Source organism: Mya arenaria, chromosome 10 (assembly GCF_026914265.1).
Source record: "Mya arenaria isolate MELC-2E11 chromosome 10, ASM2691426v1".
Lineage (NCBI taxonomy): Eukaryota > Metazoa > Mollusca > Bivalvia > Myida > Myidae > Mya > Mya arenaria.
The window spans coordinates 3,155,132-3,180,545 of record NC_069131.1 but is presented as its reverse complement, the minus strand read 5'-3'; the positions used below and the strand labels follow the sequence as shown (position 1 = coordinate 3,180,545).

Below are 25,414 nucleotides of genomic sequence, written 5' to 3'. Positions count from 1 at the left end.
ATCACAAGACGATGTTGATATCTTCATAATTAAGGTCATTTTGATTTTTGTTTAAATATGATAAGACAGCGGTTCTAACGATTAAACCAATACACGAATGTAAAGGTTTCTTATATTAAAGATGCACTCTTACTCCCAAATAAGATTTACCACAATTAATAATATTGTTTTAATATTCCAAAAAGGATTAATAAATGTAGAAAACAATGGTTCTTATGAAGGATGCCGATTTGAATTTGAAAGAAATGAGCATAGAACACGGTATTTCTACCTTATGAGACTATAGCTGACCACAGTAAATCTTTTAGCATTCACCAATCATTTAAAAAAATGCACTTCCTAGTACTAAATACACAGTTACAATCTTGTTATCAGTAATTAATATTTTCCATAATTGCATTATTTAGTAAGTATTTAAAGGTTTATCAGTCAAAAATAATGTTTGTTAAAGATGTGTATGTATTGAATTTGAAAAAGAGTGTCACTTTAAGGCACGAAAGAAAAGCAATGCAAGAGGCAAATACAAATTGTTTTAATATGATTTCGACATCATACATCAATTCAGGCGTCTGCGGTTCAGCCAGTCTAACCAAGATCGGGACTGAAATTTTTAAGTAATAAAATAAGTAAGAAGTTTCAAATTAAAAAAAAACAACAACATTGCTAATGTGTTATTATCAGTAAAGAAGAGAGTTCGAATAGGAAAAAAACGCTATAAACTGCGAAAGACTATAAGTATCTTCCATGGCCGAGAGTGTAAGATAGGTTCATTCCGAACCGAGCGTAGGGTGTTTTGCGGAAACGAGGTTTACCGAGTTTCCGCAAAACACCCTGCGCGAGGGGCGGGATGAACCTATATAACACAAGCGGCTATGGTAGATGCTTTTTCTCCCACCTCAGTTAAACAAAATTAAGTAAAAATGTATTTTTTGCTGGAACTCTTTTGTGCTTAGTGAAAATAACTGCGTATGGATATGCGATACTCGTGGTTGTCATGGATATCCGCGCAGTGATCCAGTGAATGTTAATAGTCAAATCGGTATTTTTAAATAGTTCTAAGGAGAATGAAGCATTATTTATTGAATGGTGCGTGAAAACTGTTTTATGGTGACATTTGAAGCGAGCAATAATTAATCAGCATTCTAAATATTACCATAAGACAAGATTTCCTTGATGCTACTGATAGAAGTCTTCAACAAGGGAGGTAATTACAATGTGGTGACCATCAAAAAGGAGTTCCATACGGGCATTTCATCTTCGCCCGTGGGCAAGATAAGAATATCTAGCATGGTTAAATTATTGAATCTACTTATCTGAGGTGGGAGAAAAATGTGTCGTAAGCGATGTGCCTCAGCAGTCAGTACGATTCAATTCGTTAAACATAACAATATCAATTTTATGTAAGTTTTTGACAATTTTCTTTTTTTCTTGCATCTGTATCATCTGGTGTCTAGTCCCTTTAAATGGTGAAACATATTTAACTTGTTTATGAATAGACGGCAACTGGGTACTTATGACTAAGGGAGGCAACCGTGAAGCGATTACATAACACAAACTATACCAAAAGTTAAATTCGTTACAAGTGTATATATTATAAACATAAAACATGCGAGCTAGTTTCCCTTTATAAGCCCAGTAAAGTTGATTAACTACAATTGATGTGTAAACCGATTGTTCAGAACATTGTTAAAGTTTACAGCATGATTACCGATATCGTTGTTAATTTTTAAAAGTGAAACATTTATGATGTGCTCGTATACTCAAATTAAACAAGTTCAGCTAAAACAAATGGTCTCAAATCTTATTAAGAATACTGCAAATCATAAGCGTATCCATGACATTTACAGAATAATACATATTTGAAAGTTAACAACGAGGACGTTAATTAATAACGTTGTTAACTTCAACAAAGTTCTGAACAAAAAAGACGGTCCATTTTCTTAATGAGACCACAAAATACCTTACAAACATTGTGTATACTAAACAAACTAACTGCCTTTTTTCACAAGACCACTAAATACATTACGTGTACAGTGTATATTAGACATAAGAGCCGCCTTTTCCTTCATAAGACCACGAAATGCCTAATATACATGGTGTTTATTAAACATGCAAACAGCCTCTTCTTCGTAAGATCACAAGATACCTAGAGATTACGAACTGCCTTTTCGTAGATCCATCAAGGACCTTACAGACATAGCGTACATTAGACAAGTGTTTGACCTGTGAACGAGTATCCCGTTATGAATTTAAACTGTTTTAAACTTGCTAACATCGGCTCGTTGTTCTCACAGACGTATTGTTGTACCAGGGAGCACCTCTCGTCATTCCAGCCCGCCTGCCTGGGCCTCAGGTCCATACAGTTCTCGTCGCTACGGAGATGAAAGAACAACATGCTTAAGTCAGATCTGTCTGCAAGAACAAATATTCTGGCTTATTGAAAACACTTATGGAAAAATTATTAGCGGAAGTGTCAGTGACAGGGGATCAGTTGCCGCTCATTAGTGTTTATATGGCTTCATAGGGTCAAAAATTAGTGACCGCGGCCACGTTAGACAGTGGGCACCTTAATGCACGTACTTTATATATTAAAAACGTACGGGTGAAATTTGGAGTGGCCGGATAAGGCAGGTGACCTTTTAAAGCAAGTGACAGTTCAACGTTTCGACTGTACCCTTGTCATTCCCAAATCGATGTAGTAAATCGCCAATAAAGAGGTAAATATATATTCGTGTTTGAAGCTAACCTGTAGAAGCGATTTGACAATGTGCACGTCGTGTAACGATACATCTTTTGTAAGATGTATAATTCCTACGGACCAACTACTTCAAAGCTATATTAAAATTTGACTACAGCCTTAAATAAGTAAAGCGGTTATATACTGTACGTGTAATACATCAATTTCGGTCAGGAACATGCAATTTCAGCGAAACTGAAAACCTTAAGCTACACAAAGGCAATTATAAGTGCACAGAACAAAAAAAATACATTGAGCTGTATAATTTACAAGCCATTGGTTATATTAAGACTGAAGTGTGAAGTTACAATTATAATTTTCTTTAATGCATCAGGAAACACGGCCACAAGCTAAAGGCATGTTTATGCTCCGTACAAGCCCAATCACTCTAACTCTATTCCAATAAACAAAGTAAATGTTCAAGCACCTGTCTGGCCCCGATATCACAAACGTTCTTGAGTCAAATCTCAATCTTAGACTCAACTCCTTTTACAACATAGCATAAAAAGTTATTTAAAATCATTAATGTTTTACACCCTTTAAAAGCGCATTCACTCGTAGAATATGTTGATTAACAACTTTGGTCAAGATCCCAAAGAAAAAATATTATACAGCATAAATATAATGGAGTACAATTTCACGATTGTTTACGATTACTCAAGATATTTTTTTTGCACCAGAATAAGTTTTCTTTGAAATATTGACGAAAGTGTCATGTTCATGGAATCATGTAGTCCGGAGACCGGAGAATAATTATTTCTGTTTTAGTGAATTTTATAGAGGATTTGATTTTTGTTTTATCACTATTACTTCTTGAGGATGATTTCGTATATTTAATACTAATGTTATGGTTTTAGTATTAAATGTCTAAATTTAGCTAGTAAATGATTAATTTATACGAACTAAGTTGTATTCTTAATAGTTTTCTACTTTTTCGTATGTATGATAAACTTGACACCCCTACTCTGTAACGTTAGTAATATATAATGGTTTCACCCTAAGAGTTTGTTAAGAATGGACCATTCCATTCTGGTCACGTGATTTTAAGGTATATAACAAGAAAGTCATATAAATAGCTAGTTCGTGTCTTGACGCCGATGTGAGAACATCAAGTTGATAATATATAGGGAAGCTTTGAAGTATCTTTTTGTACTGTTTAGGGCGGGTTCTGACCTATTGGAGGCTAGGAGAATTTAAGTTAGATAGATTCTAGTTTCCAGGTTCGGACATCCGTGGGGTTTCTTTTTGGCCTCTTAGTAAGCCTGGATCATTGCGATACAGACGGAGCAGGGTCAATGGTTTGATTCCCCGTAAAGGCTATACATTTAGGACTATGGGTATCGCTGATATATTGTGATTGGTTTATAAGCGTTTTGTATGCTGGTCCAGTTCGAAGTTATTTCATAGTTGTTGAAGTATTTCTGTTTGTACGTTCTTGGTTTTGGGATAATTGAACATTGATTCTTGAACCATAATAATTATTTCTCCAATCATTGGTTTTGTAAGCAATCATTGTTAATCACTTGTATTTATTACAGATTTCATACTTAATTTTTGGGACAATGCAGTCCGGGAATAGGTTTATAGTTTAATTTAGGGTAGCGTGTCCGAGCTAGATAGGGAAGAAACGTTACAAAAGCTCTTTATCGATATATTCTATCAGGAAGTGTGTTTTTTAAATTTATCAAAACATACAGGAATGTTTTTATGTGGTAAAATGAGTTGAGACTAAATTGCGGTTTGACTTGAGGATTTCTGTTATACTAGTATTGAAGCCTAATCTACTTGATGCTGGTTGTCTTTTTATTTTGTCTATGTGTTGTGGCAGCATTTCGGCTCTCTCGCGGATCAATGGGTTTATTCCAATGAACACTGGGAGCTCTTTACCCGTTGTGGTAGCTGGTCCACTTAATTGTGTACTCGAATGACCGCTGGGATCAAGTAGCCTATTGTGGTAACTTTCCACTCATTCGGGGCCAAATGTGTGCTCTCGAATGGCCCATGGGAACTAGTTGCCGGTTGTAGTAGTTGTTCGACTCACTCGGGGCCAAAAAGGATGCTCTCAATGACCACTTGGAGGTCATTATTAACTCTTGTACCTGATGGCTCTTTCGGAGCTAAATATGTGTTCTTCAATGACTGCTGGGAGCTTATAACCTACTGTGGTACCTGTTTTGCTCTCCTGGAGACTAGAGTGGGTACTCGAATTACCACTGAGAGTTTATTACTTGTTGTTGAAGCTGCGCGACTCAATTTGTGTAACTAAATGACCGACCACTCGAAGCGTATTGCCTGCTGTGCTACCAGTTCGTGTATCTCGGAGCCCATTGGTTGTTATCGAATGATTAGCTGAAATGTTAGCTTTTGGGCTCTGTATGAGCCCAGTCTATTTTGTTGGCTGCTGGTCGCTAATTGCCTGTAGTGGTAGCTGTTTGACTCTCCCGGGGTCCAGTGGGTTTACTTTGTTGGCTGCTGGTCGCTAATTACCTTTGGTGGTAGCTTTTTTGCTCTTCCGGGGCCCAGTGGGTGTACTTTGTTGGCTGCTGGTCGCTAATTAATTGTTGTGGTAGCTGTTTGGCTCTTCCGGGGCCCAGTGGGTGTACTCGGTTGGCCGCTGGTAGCTTATTACCTGTTATGGTAGCTGTTTGGCTCTCTCGGGGCCCAGTGTGTGTACTCGGTTGGCTGCTGGTAGCTTATTACCTGTTGTGGTAGCTGTTTGGCTTTCCCGGGGCCCAGTGGGTGTACTTTGTTGGCTGCGGGTAGCTTATTACCTGTTGTGGTAGCTGTTTGGCTCTCCTGGGGCCCAGTGGGTGTACTGGATTGGCCGCTGGGAACTCATCCACATCCATTCAGCCTCGTTCTCAGTGTCAGCACCGCCAACCCAAAAGTTAACTTGAAAACAAAAATGAAAAAATGATACTCCAGTAACGTTTTTCTTTTCTTACCAGAGACAGATATAAAGCCTTGTTTAAATGTTTTGATGAACACCGCTTTTAATATTTAATTGTAAACGACTTATTCACTACAGAATTCAGCTAATTAACCATTTTCTTACCACAAAATAGAATTATTATCCAATCAAAAGCCCCTTTTAAAGAATTAAACTCGCTAGTTCCCCACCTTTACGAGAGTCGACCTGTCTCTGGAGAAAGTCGTTTTCCACGGGGTCGTCAATCTCAGCCAGGAAGGCACCAAACCGCTCACAGATCAACTGGTCACAGGAACATAATTAATAAGAATGTTAATATGTTGTTTTAAATGGAAATTAAAAAGCGCAGCCGGTGTCATCCTGTATTTTAATACAAAGTTTTAGTTATACCTAGCTAGGTCAGAAGAGAATATCCCATGGCATCATTCATGTTTATTTCAAGACACCATTCCAGTGGGTGAGAGACATGAAGTGGAATCCACGTGACTGAATGGTTGCCAGGCGCGTAGCTGCCTATACGCGAGTATGACTCTGACATTTTTTTTAATCAGCCAGAGTTGCAGTATGCGTACTTGACTACATGATCCTAAATTGTCAATTTTCGATAACTAAATAAAGCACCTGAGGACGCACAGAATGCACCAGATTGCACCATAGTTTTCAAAATTTCCGAGGGGGCATGCTCCCGGACACTCCCAGCACAATTATGAATCCACATGAATAGAGGGCTATCTACGACCCTGGTTGCCTTTTTCTGGCCGTATAGGTGTCCGCCGCCTCTCACCAGAAGGTTGTGTGTTCGATCCCCACCAGGGATAGTTTCTCATGGTCTTTCAAATTGGACAACATTACTAGTTTCTACTAAGGGAACAGACTCAAACGTATTTTACAAGCTGTCAGAATATTCGTGACAATCTAGTTTTTGCAATGCTGTATAAATGAGCAGTGGTTAGCAGCGGTATGCGCACTCGCTTCTCACCATGGCGTCCCGTGTTCGATTTCCGACATGGGCGTAAGTGAGTTTGGTTTGTGGTCACCAAGACGTACAAGTGGGTTTTGGCGGGTTCACCTACAATTCAATTTCGCTCTTAAACTGGTTCCCTTTTGTTTTCAACTCAGTGCTTGCACGATGGTAAATACAATTTCTCTCTTATAGTGGTTCTTTTCTGTTTCCATTTACCTTTTCAAGGAGGAAACAGAATTCGTATTAATAGACTAGGAATTGTATAAATATGTTACTGTTCTGTTGTTTAATATTTTCTTGTTTTGGACGTCGTCGTTTATGACCGTATGCTCTTTGCAATTTGTTGATACGTGTAGGAATATTGTCTGGATGAAATTCCAATTTCACTGATCGTGCGAAGGCTGTCACCATAAAAATACTTTTAAAGATACGCATATTGGTCAGCATGTGTTGTTGTCTTTTGATATTGTGTCTCTCTTGTTTAGCGTGTATTTGGCCTTGAACCGTGTGCCTTATAACAGGAGCTTTGTTAAAATTCAGGCTATTGTGCTTATTTTCAGTTGTAGTATTATTATCATTGTAATTTCAAATGTTTTACTGAAAAAAATGAGTAAACTGTTATACATGTCAACACGGCCCACATGTTTGCTGTGGACGTATTCGGCCTACCTCGGCATCCAGCCATGTTTCCCGGTCTGTACCAAAGTGATAACAACTGGAGCCGTTTTGTATCCATCCGTGGCGACACTGGATGGCTGAGGCGAAAACAGTTGCTGATTGCTTATTAACATTTAAACTAATACAATCGAAAGTCTGTACCAGGAACCAGTGTCCCAACGCATCGAATGCTATTACTACACTCTCGGCGTCAGAATGTACAATCACAGTCATTTGATAGGAATGAACTCCTGCTTTGGTGTCATATGGCCTGAAATTAATTTAACTTAGCTATTTTGGCCTTTTGCTATTTTCTGACATTTTTAAACTGCTGTAATGCATACTTATTTTATGCTAGATCGTTGGTAGGAGTGACCCCTTTGATAAATCTGGAGATTTTTCTTATTTTAGGTTAAATGTCACTAGATGTTTTTCAGGTCATATGACACCAAAGCAGAATTAAATTATTTCCAGTCTTATGACTGTGGGTACAATACACTTTTTCAAGTGCCCCATGTCAATGAAAACCTGCCATGGCAAGGGGAAGAACAGATATTTCCATACGCTACGTCACAAGTTACGAGACCTAGTGAGTTACAACATCTTCGATACCGTGACAGAGAAAGGTTGCTGATTGATGCTGTCAAGACACTGGCCCTTGACCGGTCAACTCAGTTGGTACAGCCGACTTGCATACAGGCGGTCCATAGTATAATCAAGAATCAACTTACAGAAGCAATGTGTTGCAGATGCGGTTTGAGCTTCTCAAAATCTAAAATTATCTAGAGTTTCCTTTAAACATCCCTGCAAAGCATTAATCATTTACTATTGTATACCGTTCTACTGATAAAACTTTAACGGTGAATAACATAGCGCGTTATTTTTACATGTTTACATGAACAAAAATGTTATCCGATTCAATTTTGCATGTTTAACAATTACATATACCTCGTTTAGCTCCAAATTCCTGGAAGCCAAGTATGATTTCTACAAGAAAAACGCTGTACACAGCGAAAGAAAACATGATTCTTTGTTGGGGACTGTCTGCCAAAGATAATGAGTTCAAGTGAGTGGATAACATACTTAGATAAGGATTACTAGTATCACATCGTCTACTGTTCAACCATATGGCAAAACATTTTTAGTGGAGTACACTGCTTAAAAAAGCATGAAATAAGCCAAACTTTAGTGTTTGATCTGCGCGATATCCCTGTTAAGTAGTGTAGGTGGTGGTGGTGGTTAAGGTGGTGGTGGAAAGTAGCTGTAGTTACAGTAGTAGTTGGCGTATCAGAAGTAGTAGTAGTCTTTACAAAGTTGAACATTTAAGAAAAGTTAAAAGCGATGGTTCAGTCACTCGTGAACATGTAAAGGATGAGAACAGTGACTCAAGCTCTTTTAGGAGTTGTATATAAAAAAGAAGAGCCAATGACACTTCCGAGCTAGAGCAATAGAGCAAATATGACTCGTTATTTACTCGTTGTCACGATTATGAGGGCTTATTTGAGAAATCGGGGAATGCAGTGTCATATAAATATGTTTGATATTCACACATATTTCGGTTTGTTTGTAAACATACTGGTTTATGGAGTATTTTACCCAATTATTCTATAGGAAAAGGAAGAAGGAACTAATTAACTTATCGCCCATTCTCACACTCAGTTTCATAACATTTATAATATATAAACAGTGTTACATAATTGGACTAGCTGCCAATTACTGATAAGCCCAACCCACTGTAGTAAAGGTGTATCGCCCACTAGCCAATAGCAGTCTCTCTGCTCAGAATACAAACTTTATGTTTGGAGGACCTCTAAACAAAAAATCTGAGGAAGCCCAGTGCAATTACTTAATGCTATGGGTTGGAGAAAAAGGAAGACAAATTTTCTCCACATGGAACTTAAGTGACGATGACAACAAGACACTTAAGAATTACTATGACGGATTTGAGAGCTACTGTGCCCCGAAGTCAAATCACATCTTCAGCCGTTACAAGTTTAAGTCACGCGCACAGGAAGATGGAGAACCATTCGAGTCGTTCGTCACGCAGCTGAAAATTCTTATAAAGGACTGTGGTTACCCAGTCGGGATTCAAGACGAGATGATCCGAGATCACATTGTGTTTGGGATTAAATCAAACAAAATCCGTGAAAAGCTAATCAATGAAGGATCAGAGCTCACACTGACAAAGTGTATAGACCTAGCTCGCACCCATGAGCTCAGCCAGTCCCAAGTGAAGGATATCACTGCAAATGGACAATTTGTAAATGCAGTCGGGAGTCGGAAACCAGGCAGGACCAAGCCGCCACAGAGGGAGACGTTCCACAGACAGCCTGAAGCCCAGAACTCCAAATATGGACATAGTGAAGCCCGGAGTTCCAAATATGGACAAAGTGCAAGGACTAACATTCAAATATGTGACAATTGTGGTAACAAACACCAAAGGAAAGACTACTGCCCTGCCAAGGGAAAAGTGTGTCTTTACTGCAATAGACTGAACCACTTCGCAAAAATGTGTCGCAAGAAGGACAATGACAGCAAGAAGGTCAATGAGGTAAACAATTTTGATATAAGATCTGATCTCGATTGTTACTCTCAGAATGATTTCTTTGTAAATAGCATTGAACATGACTCATTGTCAAACCAAGCATTTGCCAAAGTAAAAGTAGGCACATCCATAATAGACATGAAAATTGACACAGGTGCGCAAGTTAATGTCCTCCCAAAGTCACTGTACTTGAAACTAAGCTTAAAGGGTCCATTACGACAAGCTCAGAAACGCCTCACTGCTTATGATGGCAAACCACTATGCGTGGAAGGTTACATAACCATACCTTGTAAGTACAATGGTCAAACTTACAATGAAGAGTTTTACATAGTTAAATCAGGTTCAAGCCCCATATTAGGCTTACAGACATGTTTGAGAATGAATCTGATAAATCTTGTACTTGCAATGAATTCTAGTACCCCAAGCAAAGATAATGTAAATCACACACCTCTCACAAAGGATAAAGTCCTCTCGAAATACGCAGACGTTTTCGAAGGTATTGGTCAGTTGCCAGGTGAATGTGAAATTCACTTGCATGAAAACGTCTTACCTGTAGTTCACCCACCTCGCAAAGTCCCTGTCGCAATTAAAGACAAACTCAAGGTAGAACTTGATCGCATGGAACATCTAAATGTCACTTGCAAAGTCACTGAACCTACAGACTGGGTAAACAGTTTGGTCACTGTAGAAAAAGCGGTTCTTTAAGGATATGCTTAGATCCAAAAGACCTCAATGACGCAATCAAAGGACCACACTATCCAAACAAGACGCTTGATGACATATTGCCAGAGTTGTCAAATGCAACCATTTTCTCAAAGCTTGATGCTCGCAGTGGTTATTGGTCAATTAAGCTCACAGAAAAGGCTTCATACCTGACAACATTCAACAGCCCCTTTGGCAGGTATCGTTTCTTGCGGTTACCATTTGGCCTGAATAACGCAAATGATTTGTTCCAAGAAAAAATGGACCATTGTCTTGAAAATTTGCCAGGTGTTAGGACAATAGTTGACGATATTGTCGTTTTTGGTAAGGATCATGCAGATCACGACCGCAATTTTGACATGCTCATGACGAGATGTCGTGAAATGGGTATAAAACTTAATGCAGATAAGACCGATATAGGCAAGAGCGAAATCCCCTTCTTTGGTCACATTCTCAGCTCTGAGGGACTAAAAATGGATCCTGCAAAAGTCAAGGCCATACAGGACATGCCACCACCAAATTCAAAATCAGAACTACAAACTGTTTTGGGAATGGTCACATACCTTCAAAGGTTTGCACCCAAACTCTCTGAAATCACACTGCCCTTAAGGCAACTACTTTCTAAGGATGTAGAATTTGTATGGGATATGCCCCAACAGGAAGCATTTCAGAAAGTCAAAAATGTCATAACTCAGAGTCCAGGTCCTGTATTAGCTTACTTTGACCCCAAAAAGGAAATAACTCTACAGGTTGATGCTTCCAAATATGGCCTTGCTGCAGTTCTCATGCAAGATGAGAAACCAGTCAGTTTTGCTTCGAAATCTCTCACTAAAACAGAGGTTAACTATGCTCAGATAACGAAAGAGCTATATGCCATTTTCTTTGGTTGCAAAAGGTTTCACCAGTACGTATATGGTAAACGAATCAAATGTCAGAGCGATCATAAACCACTGTTGGCAATTTGGAAAAAAGGCTTGCATTGTGCACCCCACGTTTGCAACGTTTGCTGTTACAGTTGCAGAAATACGATGTAGAATTGATATTTGTCCCAGGTAAACAAATTCCTCTAGCAGACACGCTGTCTCGCAAATATTTACCTGACACATACCCAGAAATTGCAGAAGGTTTAGACGTGCATGTACACGCTGTCATGTCAAATTTACCTGTAAGTGATCAGAAAATGGAGCTGATAAGGACTGCCACAGAGTCAGATTCTCAAATGCAATTACTTGCAAAGGTTATTCTTGAAGGATGGTCAAATGACAGACCACAATGCCCCAGCACGCTTCTTGAATTTTGGAACTTTAGGGATGAATTGTCAGTAGTTGATGGCATTATACTGAAAGGAAACAAAATCCTTATTCCCAAGGAAATCAGACCCTTAATGTTGGAAAAGATTCATGAAGGTCACTTTGGTGTAGAGAAATGCACACAACGCGCACGCGAGGTTCTGTTTTGGCCAAATATGTCTTCAGAGATAAAATCACTAGTGCTAAATTGCCCAATTTGCCTAGAACACAGGTGTTCAAATCAAAAGGAACCCCTGCAACCTAGCAAAGTGCCCGATAGACCATGGCAAATCTGTGCCACAGATCTGTTCCACTGGAACAATTCTGATTATGTCTTGCTGGTAGATGCATACAGCAGATATTTTGAGGTTAGCATGCTCCCAAACTCAAGGTCAGTCACAGTGATTGATAAATTGAAAGGTTACTTCAGCCGTCACGGCATCCCAGAAGTTTTACGATCTGCAAACAGCTTAAGCCACGAGTACATGATATGCAGACTGTTAAAGACAAAATGCATATTTCCAAACAAAAGTCAAAGTTTTATCATGACCAGTCTGCTAAGCCACTCAGATCTCTTGAAATAGGTGAAAGTGTAAGGGTAAGGCAAGGAAAACGTTGGTTACCTGCTGTATTAGAAAAAAGGGTTAACAATAGGTCATATGTTGTCAAAACAGAGAACGAAGGATTATACAGAAGAAACAGGCAACATCTTTTAAAAACTAATGAGAAACCTTTTCCCACCAATGGTCAATCTTATCAGTCAAATCCATCCACCTCTGATCTAAATCCTAGCCCAATACCTTGTCCTGCTACAGAAAAGTCATCTTCTCTAGGTAATACAGTACAGCCACAAGTAACAAAGGAAACATTTAATTCCCCTTCAGTTGAAATACCTGTCAACTCACAAGCACAGACCATTTCAGATAGCCATTGTCAGACATCTGATGATAGGGTTTATTATACAACGAGATCGGGTCGGAATGTCAAAATGCCTCAGAAACTTTCATTGTAAATACATGCTGTATTGACTATGTAAATAATGTTTTCAGGAACTACTTTTTCATGTTTATATGTTTAATTCTTGTTAGATTTTAGATATAATAGAGAGTGTTCTTACATTAGCAGAAAACCACAAGACATGTAATATAAACTATGCAGTCATAAAACGGATAAGTCAAGCTGTGCATTTATTGACATAGGAACTTAGCAAATTACTACAAGCTGTGAACTCCAGTACTGACTGTGAGAACCCTACTTCAAAGAAAGAGAGATGTTACATAATTGGACTAGCTGCCAATTACTGATAAGCCCAACCCACTGTAGTAAAGGTGTATCGCCCACTAGCCAATAGCAGTCTCTCTGCTCAGAATACACTTGACCATTCATACATGTATTCACTCTGCTTGTAGCATCCATGCTGTTAAGAACTAATAAAATGTTGTCTTCTAACTGGAGTTAGTTGTTTACCTAAACCAGCCAACATACAAAACATGGTGTCAGAAGAAAAGTGACAATGACGTATAATTCGGATTAACGAAGTTCACTACATTCTGTGGACAATCGTCTTTGTGTTTTATGCCATTTTAAGAAGATGGATTCACAAAACAATCCTAGAATGGATTGGGAGTCAAAGGACTTGCCAAGTGCTTTTAGAAAGTTCAAGGAGCACGCAAACTTTATGTTTGGAGGACCTCTAAACAAAAAATCTGAGGAAGCCCAGTGCAATTACTTAATGCTATGGGTTGGAGAAAAAGGAAGACAAATTTTCTCCACATGGAACTTAAGTGACGATGACAACAAGACACTTAAGAATTACTATGACGGATTTGAGAGCTACTGTGCCCCGAAGTCAAATCACATCTTCAGCCGTTACAAGTTTAAGTCACGCGCACAGGAAGATGGAGAACCATTCGAGTCGTTCGTCACGCAGCTGAAAATTCTTATAAAGGACTGTGGTTACCCAGTCGGGATTCAAGACGAGATGATCCGAGATCACATTGTGTTTGGGATTAAATCAAACAAAATCCGTGAAAAGCTAATCAATGAAGGATCAGAGCTCACACTGACAAAGTGTATAGACCTAGCTCGCACCCATGAGCTCAGCCAGTCCCAAGTGAAGGATATCACTGCAAATGGACAATTTGTAAATGCAGTCGGGAGTCGGAAACCAGGCAGGACCAAGCCGCCACAGAGGGAGACGTTCCACAGACAGCCTGAAGCCCAGAACTCCAAATATGGACATAGTGAAGCCCGGAGTTCCAAATATGGACAAAGTGCAAGGACTAACATTCAAATATGTGACAATTGTGGTAACAAACACCAAAGGAAAGACTACTGCCCTGCCAAGGGAAAAGTGTGTCTTTACTGCAATAGACTGAACCACTTCGCAAAAATGTGTCGCAAGAAGGACAATGACAGCAAGAAGGTCAATGAGGTAAACAATTTTGATATAAGATCTGATCTCGATTGTTACTCTCAGAATGATTTCTTTGTAAATAGCATTGAACATGACTCATTGTCAAACCAAGCATTTGCCAAAGTAAAAGTAGGCACATCCATAATAGACATGAAAATTGACACAGGTGCGCAAGTTAATGTCCTCCCAAAGTCACTGTACTTGAAACTAAGCTTAAAGGGTCCATTACGACAAGCTCAGAAACGCCTCACTGCTTATGATGGCAAACCACTATGCGTGGAAGGTTACATAACCATACCTTGTAAGTACAATGGTCAAACTTACAATGAAGAGTTTTACATAGTTAAATCAGGTTCAAGCCCCATATTAGGCTTACAGACATGTTTGAGAATGAATCTGATAAATCTTGTACTTGCAATGAATTCTAGTACCCCAAGCAAAGATAATGTAAATCACACACCTCTCACAAAGGATAAAGTCCTCTCGAAATACGCAGACGTTTTCGAAGGTATTGGTCAGTTGCCAGGTGAATGTGAAATTCACTTGCATGAAAACGTCTTACCTGTAGTTCACCCACCTCGCAAAGTCCCTGTCGCAATTAAAGACAAACTCAAGGTAGAACTTGATCGCATGGAACATCTAAATGTCACTTGCAAAGTCACTGAACCTACAGACTGGGTAAACAGTTTGGTCACTGTAGAAAAAGCAAACGGTTCTTTAAGGATATGCTTAGATCCAAAAGACCTCAATGACGCAATCAAAGGACCACACTATCCAAACAAGACGCTTGATGACATATTGCCAGAGTTGTCAAATGCAACCATTTTCTCAAAGCTTGATGCTCGCAGTGGTTATTGGTCAATTAAGCTCACAGAAAAGGCTTCATACCTGACAACATTCAACAGCCCCTTTGGCAGGTATCGTTTCTTGCGGTTACCATTTGGCCTGAATAACGCAAATGATTTGTTCCAAGAAAAAATGGACCATTGTCTTGAAAATTTGCCAGGTGTTAGGACAATAGTTGACGATATTGTCGTTTTTGGTAAGGATCATGCAGATCACGACCGCAATTTTGACATGCTCATGACGAGATGTCGTGAAATGGGTATAAAACTTAATGCAGATAAGACCGATATAGGCAAGAGCGAAATCCCCTTCTTTGGTCACATTCTCAGCTCTGAGGGACTAAAAATGGATCCTGCAAAAGTCAAGGCCATACAGGACATGCCACCACCAAATTCAAAATCAGAACTACAAACTGTTTTGGGAATGGTCACATACCTTCAAAGGTTTGCACCCAAACTCTCTGAAATCACACTGCCCTTAAGGCAACTACTTTCTAAGGATGTAGAATTTGTATGGGATATGCCCCAACAGGAAGCATTTCAGAAAGTCAAAAATGTCATAACTCAGAGTCCAGGTCCTGTATTAGCTTACTTTGACCCCAAAAAGGAAATAACTCTACAGGTTGATGCTTCCAAATATGGCCTTGCTGCAGTTCTCATGCAAGATGAGAAACCAGTCAGTTTTGCTTCGAAATCTCTCACTAAAACAGAGGTTAACTATGCTCAGATAACGAAAGAGCTATATGCCATTTTCTTTGGTTGCAAAAGGTTTCACCAGTACGTATATGGTAAACGAATCAAATGTCAGAGCGATCATAAACCACTGTTGGCAATTTGGAAAAAAGGCTTGCATTGTGCACCCCACGTTTGCAACGTTTGCTGTTACAGTTGCAGAAATACGATGTAGAATTGATATTTGTCCCAGGTAAACAAATTCCTCTAGCAGACACGCTGTCTCGCAAATATTTACCTGACACATACCCAGAAATTGCAGAAGGTTTAGACGTGCATGTACACGCTGTCATGTCAAATTTACCTGTAAGTGATCAGAAAATGGAGCTGATAAGGACTGCCACAGAGTCAGATTCTCAAATGCAATTACTTGCAAAGGTTATTCTTGAAGGATGGTCAAATGACAGACCACAATGCCCCAGCACGCTTCTTGAATTTTGGAACTTTAGGGATGAATTGTCAGTAGTTGATGGCATTATACTGAAAGGAAACAAAATCCTTATTCCCAAGGAAATCAGACCCTTAATGTTGGAAAAGATTCATGAAGGTCACTTTGGTGTAGAGAAATGCACACAACGCGCACGCGAGGTTCTGTTTTGGCCAAATATGTCTTCAGAGATAAAATCACTAGTGCTAAATTGCCCAATTTGCCTAGAACACAGGTGTTCAAATCAAAAGGAACCCCTGCAACCTAGCAAAGTGCCCGATAGACCATGGCAAATCTGTGCCACAGATCTGTTCCACTGGAACAATTCTGATTATGTCTTGCTGGTAGATGCATACAGCAGATATTTTGAGGTTAGCATGCTCCCAAACTCAAGGTCAGTCACAGTGATTGATAAATTGAAAGGTTACTTCAGCCGTCACGGCATCCCAGAAGTTTTACGATCTGCAAACAGCTTAAGCCACGAGTACATGATATGCAGACTGTTAAAGACAAAATGCATATTTCCAAACAAAAGTCAAAGTTTTATCATGACCAGTCTGCTAAGCCACTCAGATCTCTTGAAATAGGTGAAAGTGTAAGGGTAAGGCAAGGAAAACGTTGGTTACCTGCTGTATTAGAAAAAAGGGTTAACAATAGGTCATATGTTGTCAAAACAGAGAACGAAGGATTATACAGAAGAAACAGGCAACATCTTTTAAAAACTAATGAGAAACCTTTTCCCACCAATGGTCAATCTTATCAGTCAAATCCATCCACCTCTGATCTAAATCCTAGCCCAATACCTTGTCCTGCTACAGAAAAGTCATCTTCTCTAGGTAATACAGTACAGCCACAAGTAACAAAGGAAACATTTAATTCCCCTTCAGTTGAAATACCTGTCAACTCACAAGCACAGACCATTTCAGATAGCCATTGTCAGACATCTGATGATAGGGTTTATTATACAACGAGATCGGGTCGGAATGTCAAAATGCCTCAGAAACTTTCATTGTAAATACATGCTGTATTGACTATGTAAATAATGTTTTCAGGAACTACTTTTTCATGTTTATATGTTTAATTCTTGTTAGATTTTAGATATAATAGAGAGTGTTCTTACATTAGCAGAAAACCACAAGACATGTAATATAAACTATGCAGTCATAAAACGGATAAGTCAAGCTGTGCATTTATTGACATAGGAACTTAGCAAATTACTACAAGCTGTGAACTCCAGTACTGACTGTGAGAACCCTACTTCAAAGAAAGAGAGATGTTACATAATTGGACTAGCTGCCAATTACTGATAAGCCCAACCCACTGTAGTAAAGGTGTATCGCCCACTAGCCAATAGCAGTCTCTCTGCTCAGAATACACTTGACCATTCATACATGTATTCACTCTGCTTGTAGCATCCATGCTGTTAAGAACTAATAAAATGTTGTCTTCTAACTGGAGTTAGTTGTTTACCTAAACCAGCCAACATACAAAACATGGTGTCAGAAGAAAAGTGACAATGACGTATAATTCGGATTAACGAAGTTCACTACATTCTGTGGACAATCGTCTTTGTGTTTTATGCCATTTTAAGAAGATGGATTCACAAAACAATCCTAGAATGGATTGGGAGTCAAAGGACTTGCCAAGTGCTTTTAGAAAGTTCAAGGAGCACGCAAACTTTATGTTTGGAGGACCTCTAAACAAAAAATCTGAGGAAGCCCAGTGCAATTACTTAATGCTATGGGTTGGAGAAAAAGGAAGACAAATTTTCTCCACATGGAACTTAAGTGACGATGACAACAAGACACTTAAGAATTACTATGACGGATTTGAGAGCTACTGTGCCCCGAAGTCAAATCACATCTTCAGCCGTTACAAGTTTAAGTCACGCGCACAGGAAGATGGAGAACCATTCGAGTCGTTCGTCACGCAGCTGAAAATTCTTATAAAGGACTGTGGTTACCCAGTCGGGATTCAAGACGAGATGATCCGAGATCACATTGTGTTTGGGATTAAATCAAACAAAATCCGTGAAAAGCTAATCAATGAAGGATCAGAGCTCACACTGACAAAGTGTATAGACCTAGCTCGCACCCATGAGCTCAGCCAGTCCCAAGTGAAGGATATCACTGCAAATGGACAATTTGTAAATGCAGTCGGGAGTCGGAAACCAGGCAGGACCAAGCCGCCACAGAGGGAGACGTTCCACAGACAGCCTGAAGCCCAGAACTCCAAATATGGACATAGTGAAGCCCGGAGTTCCAAATATGGACAAAGTGCAAGGACTAACATTCAAATATGTGACAATTGTGGTAACAAACACCAAAGGAAAGACTACTGCCCTGCCAAGGGAAAAGTGTGTCTTTACTGCAATAGACTGAACCACTTCGCAAAAATGTGTCGCAAGAAGGACAATGACAGCAAGAAGGTCAATGAGGTAAACAATTTTGATATAAGATCTGATCTCGATTGTTACTCTCAGAATGATTTCTTTGTAAATAGCATTGAACATGACTCATTGTCAAACCAAGCATTTGCCAAAGTAAAAGTAGGCACATCCATAATAGACATGAAAATTGACACAGGTGCGCAAGTTAATGTCCTCCCAAAGTCACTGTACTTGAAACTAAGCTTAAAGGGTCCATTACGACAAGCTCAGAAACGCCTCACTGCTTATGATGGCAAACCACTATGCGTGGAAGGTTACATAACCATACCTTGTAAGTACAATGGTCAAACTTACAATGAAGAGTTTTACATAGTTAAATCAGGTTCAAGCCCCATATTAGGCTTACAGACATGTTTGAGAATGAATCTGATAAATCTTGTACTTGCAATGAATTCTAGTACCCCAAGCAAAGATAATGTAAATCACACACCTCTCACAAAGGATAAAGTCCTCTCGAAATACGCAGACGTTTTCGAAGGTATTGGTCAGTTGCCAGGTGAATGTGAAATTCACTTGCATGAAAACGTCTTACCTGTAGTTCACCCACCTCGCAAAGTCCCTGTCGCAATTAAAGACAAACTCAAGGTAGAACTTGATCGCATGGAACATCTAAATGTCACTTGCAAAGTCACTGAACCTACAGACTGGGTAAACAGTTTGGTCACTGTAGAAAAAGCAAACGGTTCTTTAAGGATATGCTTAGATCCAAAAGACCTCAATGACGCAATCAAAGGACCACACTATCCAAACAAGACGCTTGATGACATATTGCCAGAGTTGTCAAATGCAACCATTTTCTCAAAGCTTGATGCTCGCAGTGGTTATTGGTCAATTAAGCTCACAGAAAAGGCTTCATACCTGACAACATTCAACAGCCCCTTTGGCAGGTATCGTTTCTTGCGGTTACCATTTGGCCTGAATAACGCAAATGATTTGTTCCAAGAAAAAATGGACCATTGTCTTGAAAATTTGCCAGGTGTTAGGACAATAGTTGACGATATTGTCGTTTTTGGTAAGGATCATGCAGATCACGACCGCAATTTTGACATGCTCATGACGAGATGTCGTGAAATGGGTATAAAACTTAATGCAGATAAGACCGATATAGGCAAGAGCGAAATCCCCTTCTTTGGTCACATTCTCAGCTCTGAGGGACTAAAAATGGATCCTGCAAAAGTCAAGGCCATACAGGACATGCCACCACCAAATTCAAAATCAGAACTACAAACTGTTTTGGGAATGGTCACATACCTTCAAAGGTTTGCACCCAAACTCTCTGAAATCACACTGCCCTTAAGGCAACTACTTTCTAAGGATGTAGAATTTGTATGGGATATGCCCCAACAGGAAGCATTTCAGAAAGTCAAAAATGTCATAACTCAGAGTCCAGGTCCTGTATTAGCTTACTTTGACCCCAAAAAGGAAATAACTCTACAGGTTGATGCTTCCAAATATGGCCTTGCTGCAGTTCTCATGCAAGATGAGAAACCAGTCAGTTTTGCTTCGAAATCTCTCACTAAAACAGAGGTTAACTATGCTCAGATAACGAAAGAGCTATATGCCATTTTCTTTGGTTGCAAAAGGTTTCACCAGTACGTATATGGTAAACGAATCAAATGTCAGAGCGATCATAAACCACTGTTGGCAATTTGGAAAAAAGGCTTGCATTGTGCACCCCACGTTTGCAACGTTTGCTGTTACAGTTGCAGAAATACGATGTAGAATTGATATTTGTCCCAGGTAAACAAATTCCTCTAGCAGACACGCTGTCTCGCAAATATTTACCTGACACATACCCAGAAATTGCAGAAGGTTTAGACGTGCATGTACACGCTGTCATGTCAAATTTACCTGTAAGTGATCAGAAAATGGAGCTGATAAGGACTGCCACAGAGTCAGATTCTCAAATGCAATTACTTGCAAAGGTTATTCTTGAAGGATGGTCAAATGACAGACCACAATGCCCCAGCACGCTTCTTGAATTTTGGAACTTTAGGGATGAATTGTCAGTAGTTGATGGCATTATACTGAAAGGAAACAAAATCCTTATTCCCAAGGAAATCAGACCCTTAATGTTGGAAAAGATTCATGAAGGTCACTTTGGTGTAGAGAAATGCACACAACGCGCACGCGAGGTTCTGTTTTGGCCAAATATGTCTTCAGAGATAAAATCACTAGTGCTAAATTGCCCAATTTGCCTAGAACACAGGTGTTCAAATCAAAAGGAACCCCTGCAACCTAGCAAAGTGCCCGATAGACCATGGCAAATCTGTGCCACAGATCTGTTCCACTGGAACAATTCTGATTATGTCTTGCTGGTAGATGCATACAGCAGATATTTTGAGGTTAGCATGCTCCCAAACTCAAGGTCAGTCACAGTGATTGATAAATTGAAAGGTTACTTCAGCCGTCACGGCATCCCAGAAGTTTTACGATCTGCAAACAGCTTAAGCCACGAGTACATGATATGCAGACTGTTAAAGACAAAATGCATATTTCCAAACAAAAGTCAAAGTTTTATCATGACCAGTCTGCTAAGCCACTCAGATCTCTTGAAATAGGTGAAAGTGTAAGGGTAAGGCAAGGAAAACGTTGGTTACCTGCTGTATTAGAAAAAAGGGTTAACAATAGGTCATATGTTGTCAAAACAGAGAACGAAGGATTATACAGAAGAAACAGGCAACATCTTTTAAAAACTAATGAGAAACCTTTTCCCACCAATGGTCAATCTTATCAGTCAAATCCATCCACCTCTGATCTAAATCCTAGCCCAATACCTTGTCCTGCTACAGAAAAGTCATCTTCTCTAGGTAATACAGTACAGCCACAAGTAACAAAGGAAACATTTAATTCCCCTTCAGTTGAAATACCTGTCAACTCACAAGCACAGACCATTTCAGATAGCCATTGTCAGACATCTGATGATAGGGTTTATTATACAACGAGATCGGGTCGGAATGTCAAAATGCCTCAGAAACTTTCATTGTAAATACATGCTGTATTGACTATGTAAATAATGTTTTCAGGAACTACTTTTTCATGTTTATATGTTTAATTCTTGTTAGATTTTAGATATAATAGAGAGTGTTCTTACATTAGCAGAAAACCACAAGACATGTAATATAAACTATGCAGTCATAAAACGGATAAGTCAAGCTGTGCATTTATTGACATAGGAACTTAGCAAATTACTACAAGCTGTGAACTCCAGTACTGACTGTGAGAACCCTACTTCAAAGAAAGAGAGATGTTACATAATTGGACTAGCTGCCAATTACTGATAAGCCCAACCCACTGTAGTAAAGGTGTATCGCCCACTAGCCAATAGCAGTCTCTCTGCTCAGAATACACTTGACCATTCATACATGTATTCACTCTGCTTGTAGCATCCATGCTGTTAAGAACTAATAAAATGTTGTCTTCTAACTGGAGTTAGTTGTTTACCTAAACCAGCCAACATACAAAACATGGTGTCAGAAGAAAAGTGACAATGACGTATAATTCGGATTAACGAAGTTCACTACATTCTGTGGACAATCGTCTTTGTGTTTTATGCCATTTTAAGAAGATGGATTCACAAAACAATCCTAGAATGGATTGGGAGTCAAAGGACTTGCCAAGTGCTTTTAGAAAGTTCAAGGAGCACGCAAACTTTATGTTTGGAGGACCTCTAAACAAAAAATCTGAGGAAGCCCAGTGCAATTACTTAATGCTATGGGTTGGAGAAAAAGGAAGACAAATTTTCTCCACATGGAACTTAAGTGACGATGACAACAAGACACTTAAGAATTACTATGACGGATTTGAGAGCTACTGTGCCCCGAAGTCAAATCACATCTTCAGCCGTTACAAGTTTAAGTCACGCGCACAGGAAGATGGAGAACCATTCGAGTCGTTCGTCACGCAGCTGAAAATTCTTATAAAGGACTGTGGTTACCCAGTCGGGATTCAAGACGAGATGATCCGAGATCACATTGTGTTTGGGATTAAATCAAACAAAATCCGTGAAAAGCTAATCAATGAAGGATCAGAGCTCACACTGACAAAGTGTATAGACCTAGCTCGCACCCATGAGCTCAGCCAGTCCCAAGTGAAGGATATCACTGCAAATGGACAATTTGTAAATGCAGTCGGGAGTCGGAAACCAGGCAGGACCAAGCCGCCACAGAGGGAGACGTTCCACAGACAGCCTGAAGCCCAGAACTCCAAATATGGACATAGTGAAGCCCGGAGTTCCAAATATGGACAAAGTGCAAGGACTAACATTCAAATATGTGACAATTGTGGTAACAAACACCAAAGGAAAGACTACTGCCCTGCCAAGGGAAAAGTGTGTCTTTACTGCAATAGACTGAACCACTTCGCAAAAATGTGTCGCAAGAAGGACAATGACAGCAAGAAGGTCAATGAGGTAAACAATTTTGATATAAGATCTGATCTCGATTGTTACTCTCAGAATGATTTCTTTGTAAATAGCATTGAACATGACTCATTGTCAAACCAAGCATTTGCCAAAGTAAAAGTAGGCACATCCATAATAGACATGAAAATTGACACAGGTGCGCAAGTTAATGTCCTCCCAAAGTCACTGTACTTGAAACTAAGCTTAAAGGGTCCATTACGACAAGCTCAGAAACGCCTCACTGCTTATGATGGCAAACCACTATGCGTGGAAGGTTACATAACCATACCTTGTAAGTACAATGGTCAAACTTACAATGAAGAGTTTTACATAGTTAAATCAGGTTCAAGCCCCATATTAGGCTTACAGACATGTTTGAGAATGAATCTGATAAATCTTGTACTTGCAATGAATTCTAGTACCCCAAGCAAAGATAATGTAAATCACACACCTCTCACAAAGGATAAAGTCCTCTCGAAATACGCAGACGTTTTCGAAGGTATTGGTCAGTTGCCAGGTGAATGTGAAATTCACTTGCATGAAAACGTCTTACCTGTAGTTCACCCACCTCGCAAAGTCCCTGTCGCAATTAAAGACAAACTCAAGGTAGAACTTGATCGCATGGAACATCTAAATGTCACTTGCAAAGTCACTGAACCTACAGACTGGGTAAACAGTTTGGTCACTGTAGAAAAAGCAAACGGTTCTTTAAGGATATGCTTAGATCCAAAAGACCTCAATGACGCAATCAAAGGACCACACTATCCAAACAAGACGCTTGATGACATATTGCCAGAGTTGTCAAATGCAACCATTTTCTCAAAGCTTGATGCTCGCAGTGGTTATTGGTCAATTAAGCTCACAGAAAAGGCTTCATACCTGACAACATTCAACAGCCCCTTTGGCAGGTATCGTTTCTTGCGGTTACCATTTGGCCTGAATAACGCAAATGATTTGTTCCAAGAAAAAATGGACCATTGTCTTGAAAATTTGCCAGGTGTTAGGACAATAGTTGACGATATTGTCGTTTTTGGTAAGGATCATGCAGATCACGACCGCAATTTTGACATGCTCATGACGAGATGTCGTGAAATGGGTATAAAACTTAATGCAGATAAGACCGATATAGGCAAGAGCGAAATCCCCTTCTTTGGTCACATTCTCAGCTCTGAGGGACTAAAAATGGATCCTGCAAAAGTCAAGGCCATACAGGACATGCCACCACCAAATTCAAAATCAGAACTACAAACTGTTTTGGGAATGGTCACATACCTTCAAAGGTTTGCACCCAAACTCTCTGAAATCACACTGCCCTTAAGGCAACTACTTTCTAAGGATGTAGAATTTGTATGGGATATGCCCCAACAGGAAGCATTTCAGAAAGTCAAAAATGTCATAACTCAGAGTCCAGGTCCTGTATTAGCTTACTTTGACCCCAAAAAGGAAATAACTCTACAGGTTGATGCTTCCAAATATGGCCTTGCTGCAGTTCTCATGCAAGATGAGAAACCAGTCAGTTTTGCTTCGAAATCTCTCACTAAAACAGAGGTTAACTATGCTCAGATAACGAAAGAGCTATATGCCATTTTCTTTGGTTGCAAAAGGTTTCACCAGTACGTATATGGTAAACGAATCAAATGTCAGAGCGATCATAAACCACTGTTGGCAATTTGGAAAAAAGGCTTGCATTGTGCACCCCACGTTTGCAACGTTTGCTGTTACAGTTGCAGAAATACGATGTAGAATTGATATTTGTCCCAGGTAAACAAATTCCTCTAGCAGACACGCTGTCTCGCAAATATTTACCTGACACATACCCAGAAATTGCAGAAGGTTTAGACGTGCATGTACACGCTGTCATGTCAAATTTACCTGTAAGTGATCAGAAAATGGAGCTGATAAGGACTGCCACAGAGTCAGATTCTCAAATGCAATTACTTGCAAAGGTTATTCTTGAAGGATGGTCAAATGACAGACCACAATGCCCCAGCACGCTTCTTGAATTTTGGAACTTTAGGGATGAATTGTCAGTAGTTGATGGCATTATACTGAAAGGAAACAAAATCCTTATTCCCAAGGAAATCAGACCCTTAATGTTGGAAAAGATTCATGAAGGTCACTTTGGTGTAGAGAAATGCACACAACGCGCACGCGAGGTTCTGTTTTGGCCAAATATGTCTTCAGAGATAAAATCACTAGTGCTAAATTGCCCAATTTGCCTAGAACACAGGTGTTCAAATCAAAAGGAACCCCTGCAACCTAGCAAAGTGCCCGATAGACCATGGCAAATCTGTGCCACAGATCTGTTCCACTGGAACAA

At 39.6% G+C, this 25,414-nt stretch overlaps 1 protein-coding gene across 1 annotated transcript; it reads right to left on the bottom strand.

The window, feature by feature from the left end:
• Positions 1-516: 516 nt before the first annotated feature.
• LOC128206043 (perlucin-like protein) lies at positions 517-8,332 on the bottom strand. The gene is made up of 6 exons (XM_052908174.1): positions 8,236-8,332; positions 7,300-7,385; positions 5,858-5,948; positions 5,509-5,629; positions 2,274-2,372; positions 517-601 (listed from the first exon to the last, which is right to left on the bottom strand). The coding sequence occupies exons 1-6, from the start codon at positions 8,309-8,311 to the stop codon at positions 586-588; spliced, it is 489 nt and encodes a 162-aa protein (XP_052764134.1). The 5' UTR covers positions 8,312-8,332; the 3' UTR covers positions 517-585.
• Between the last annotated feature and the right edge of the window lie 17,082 nt (positions 8,333-25,414).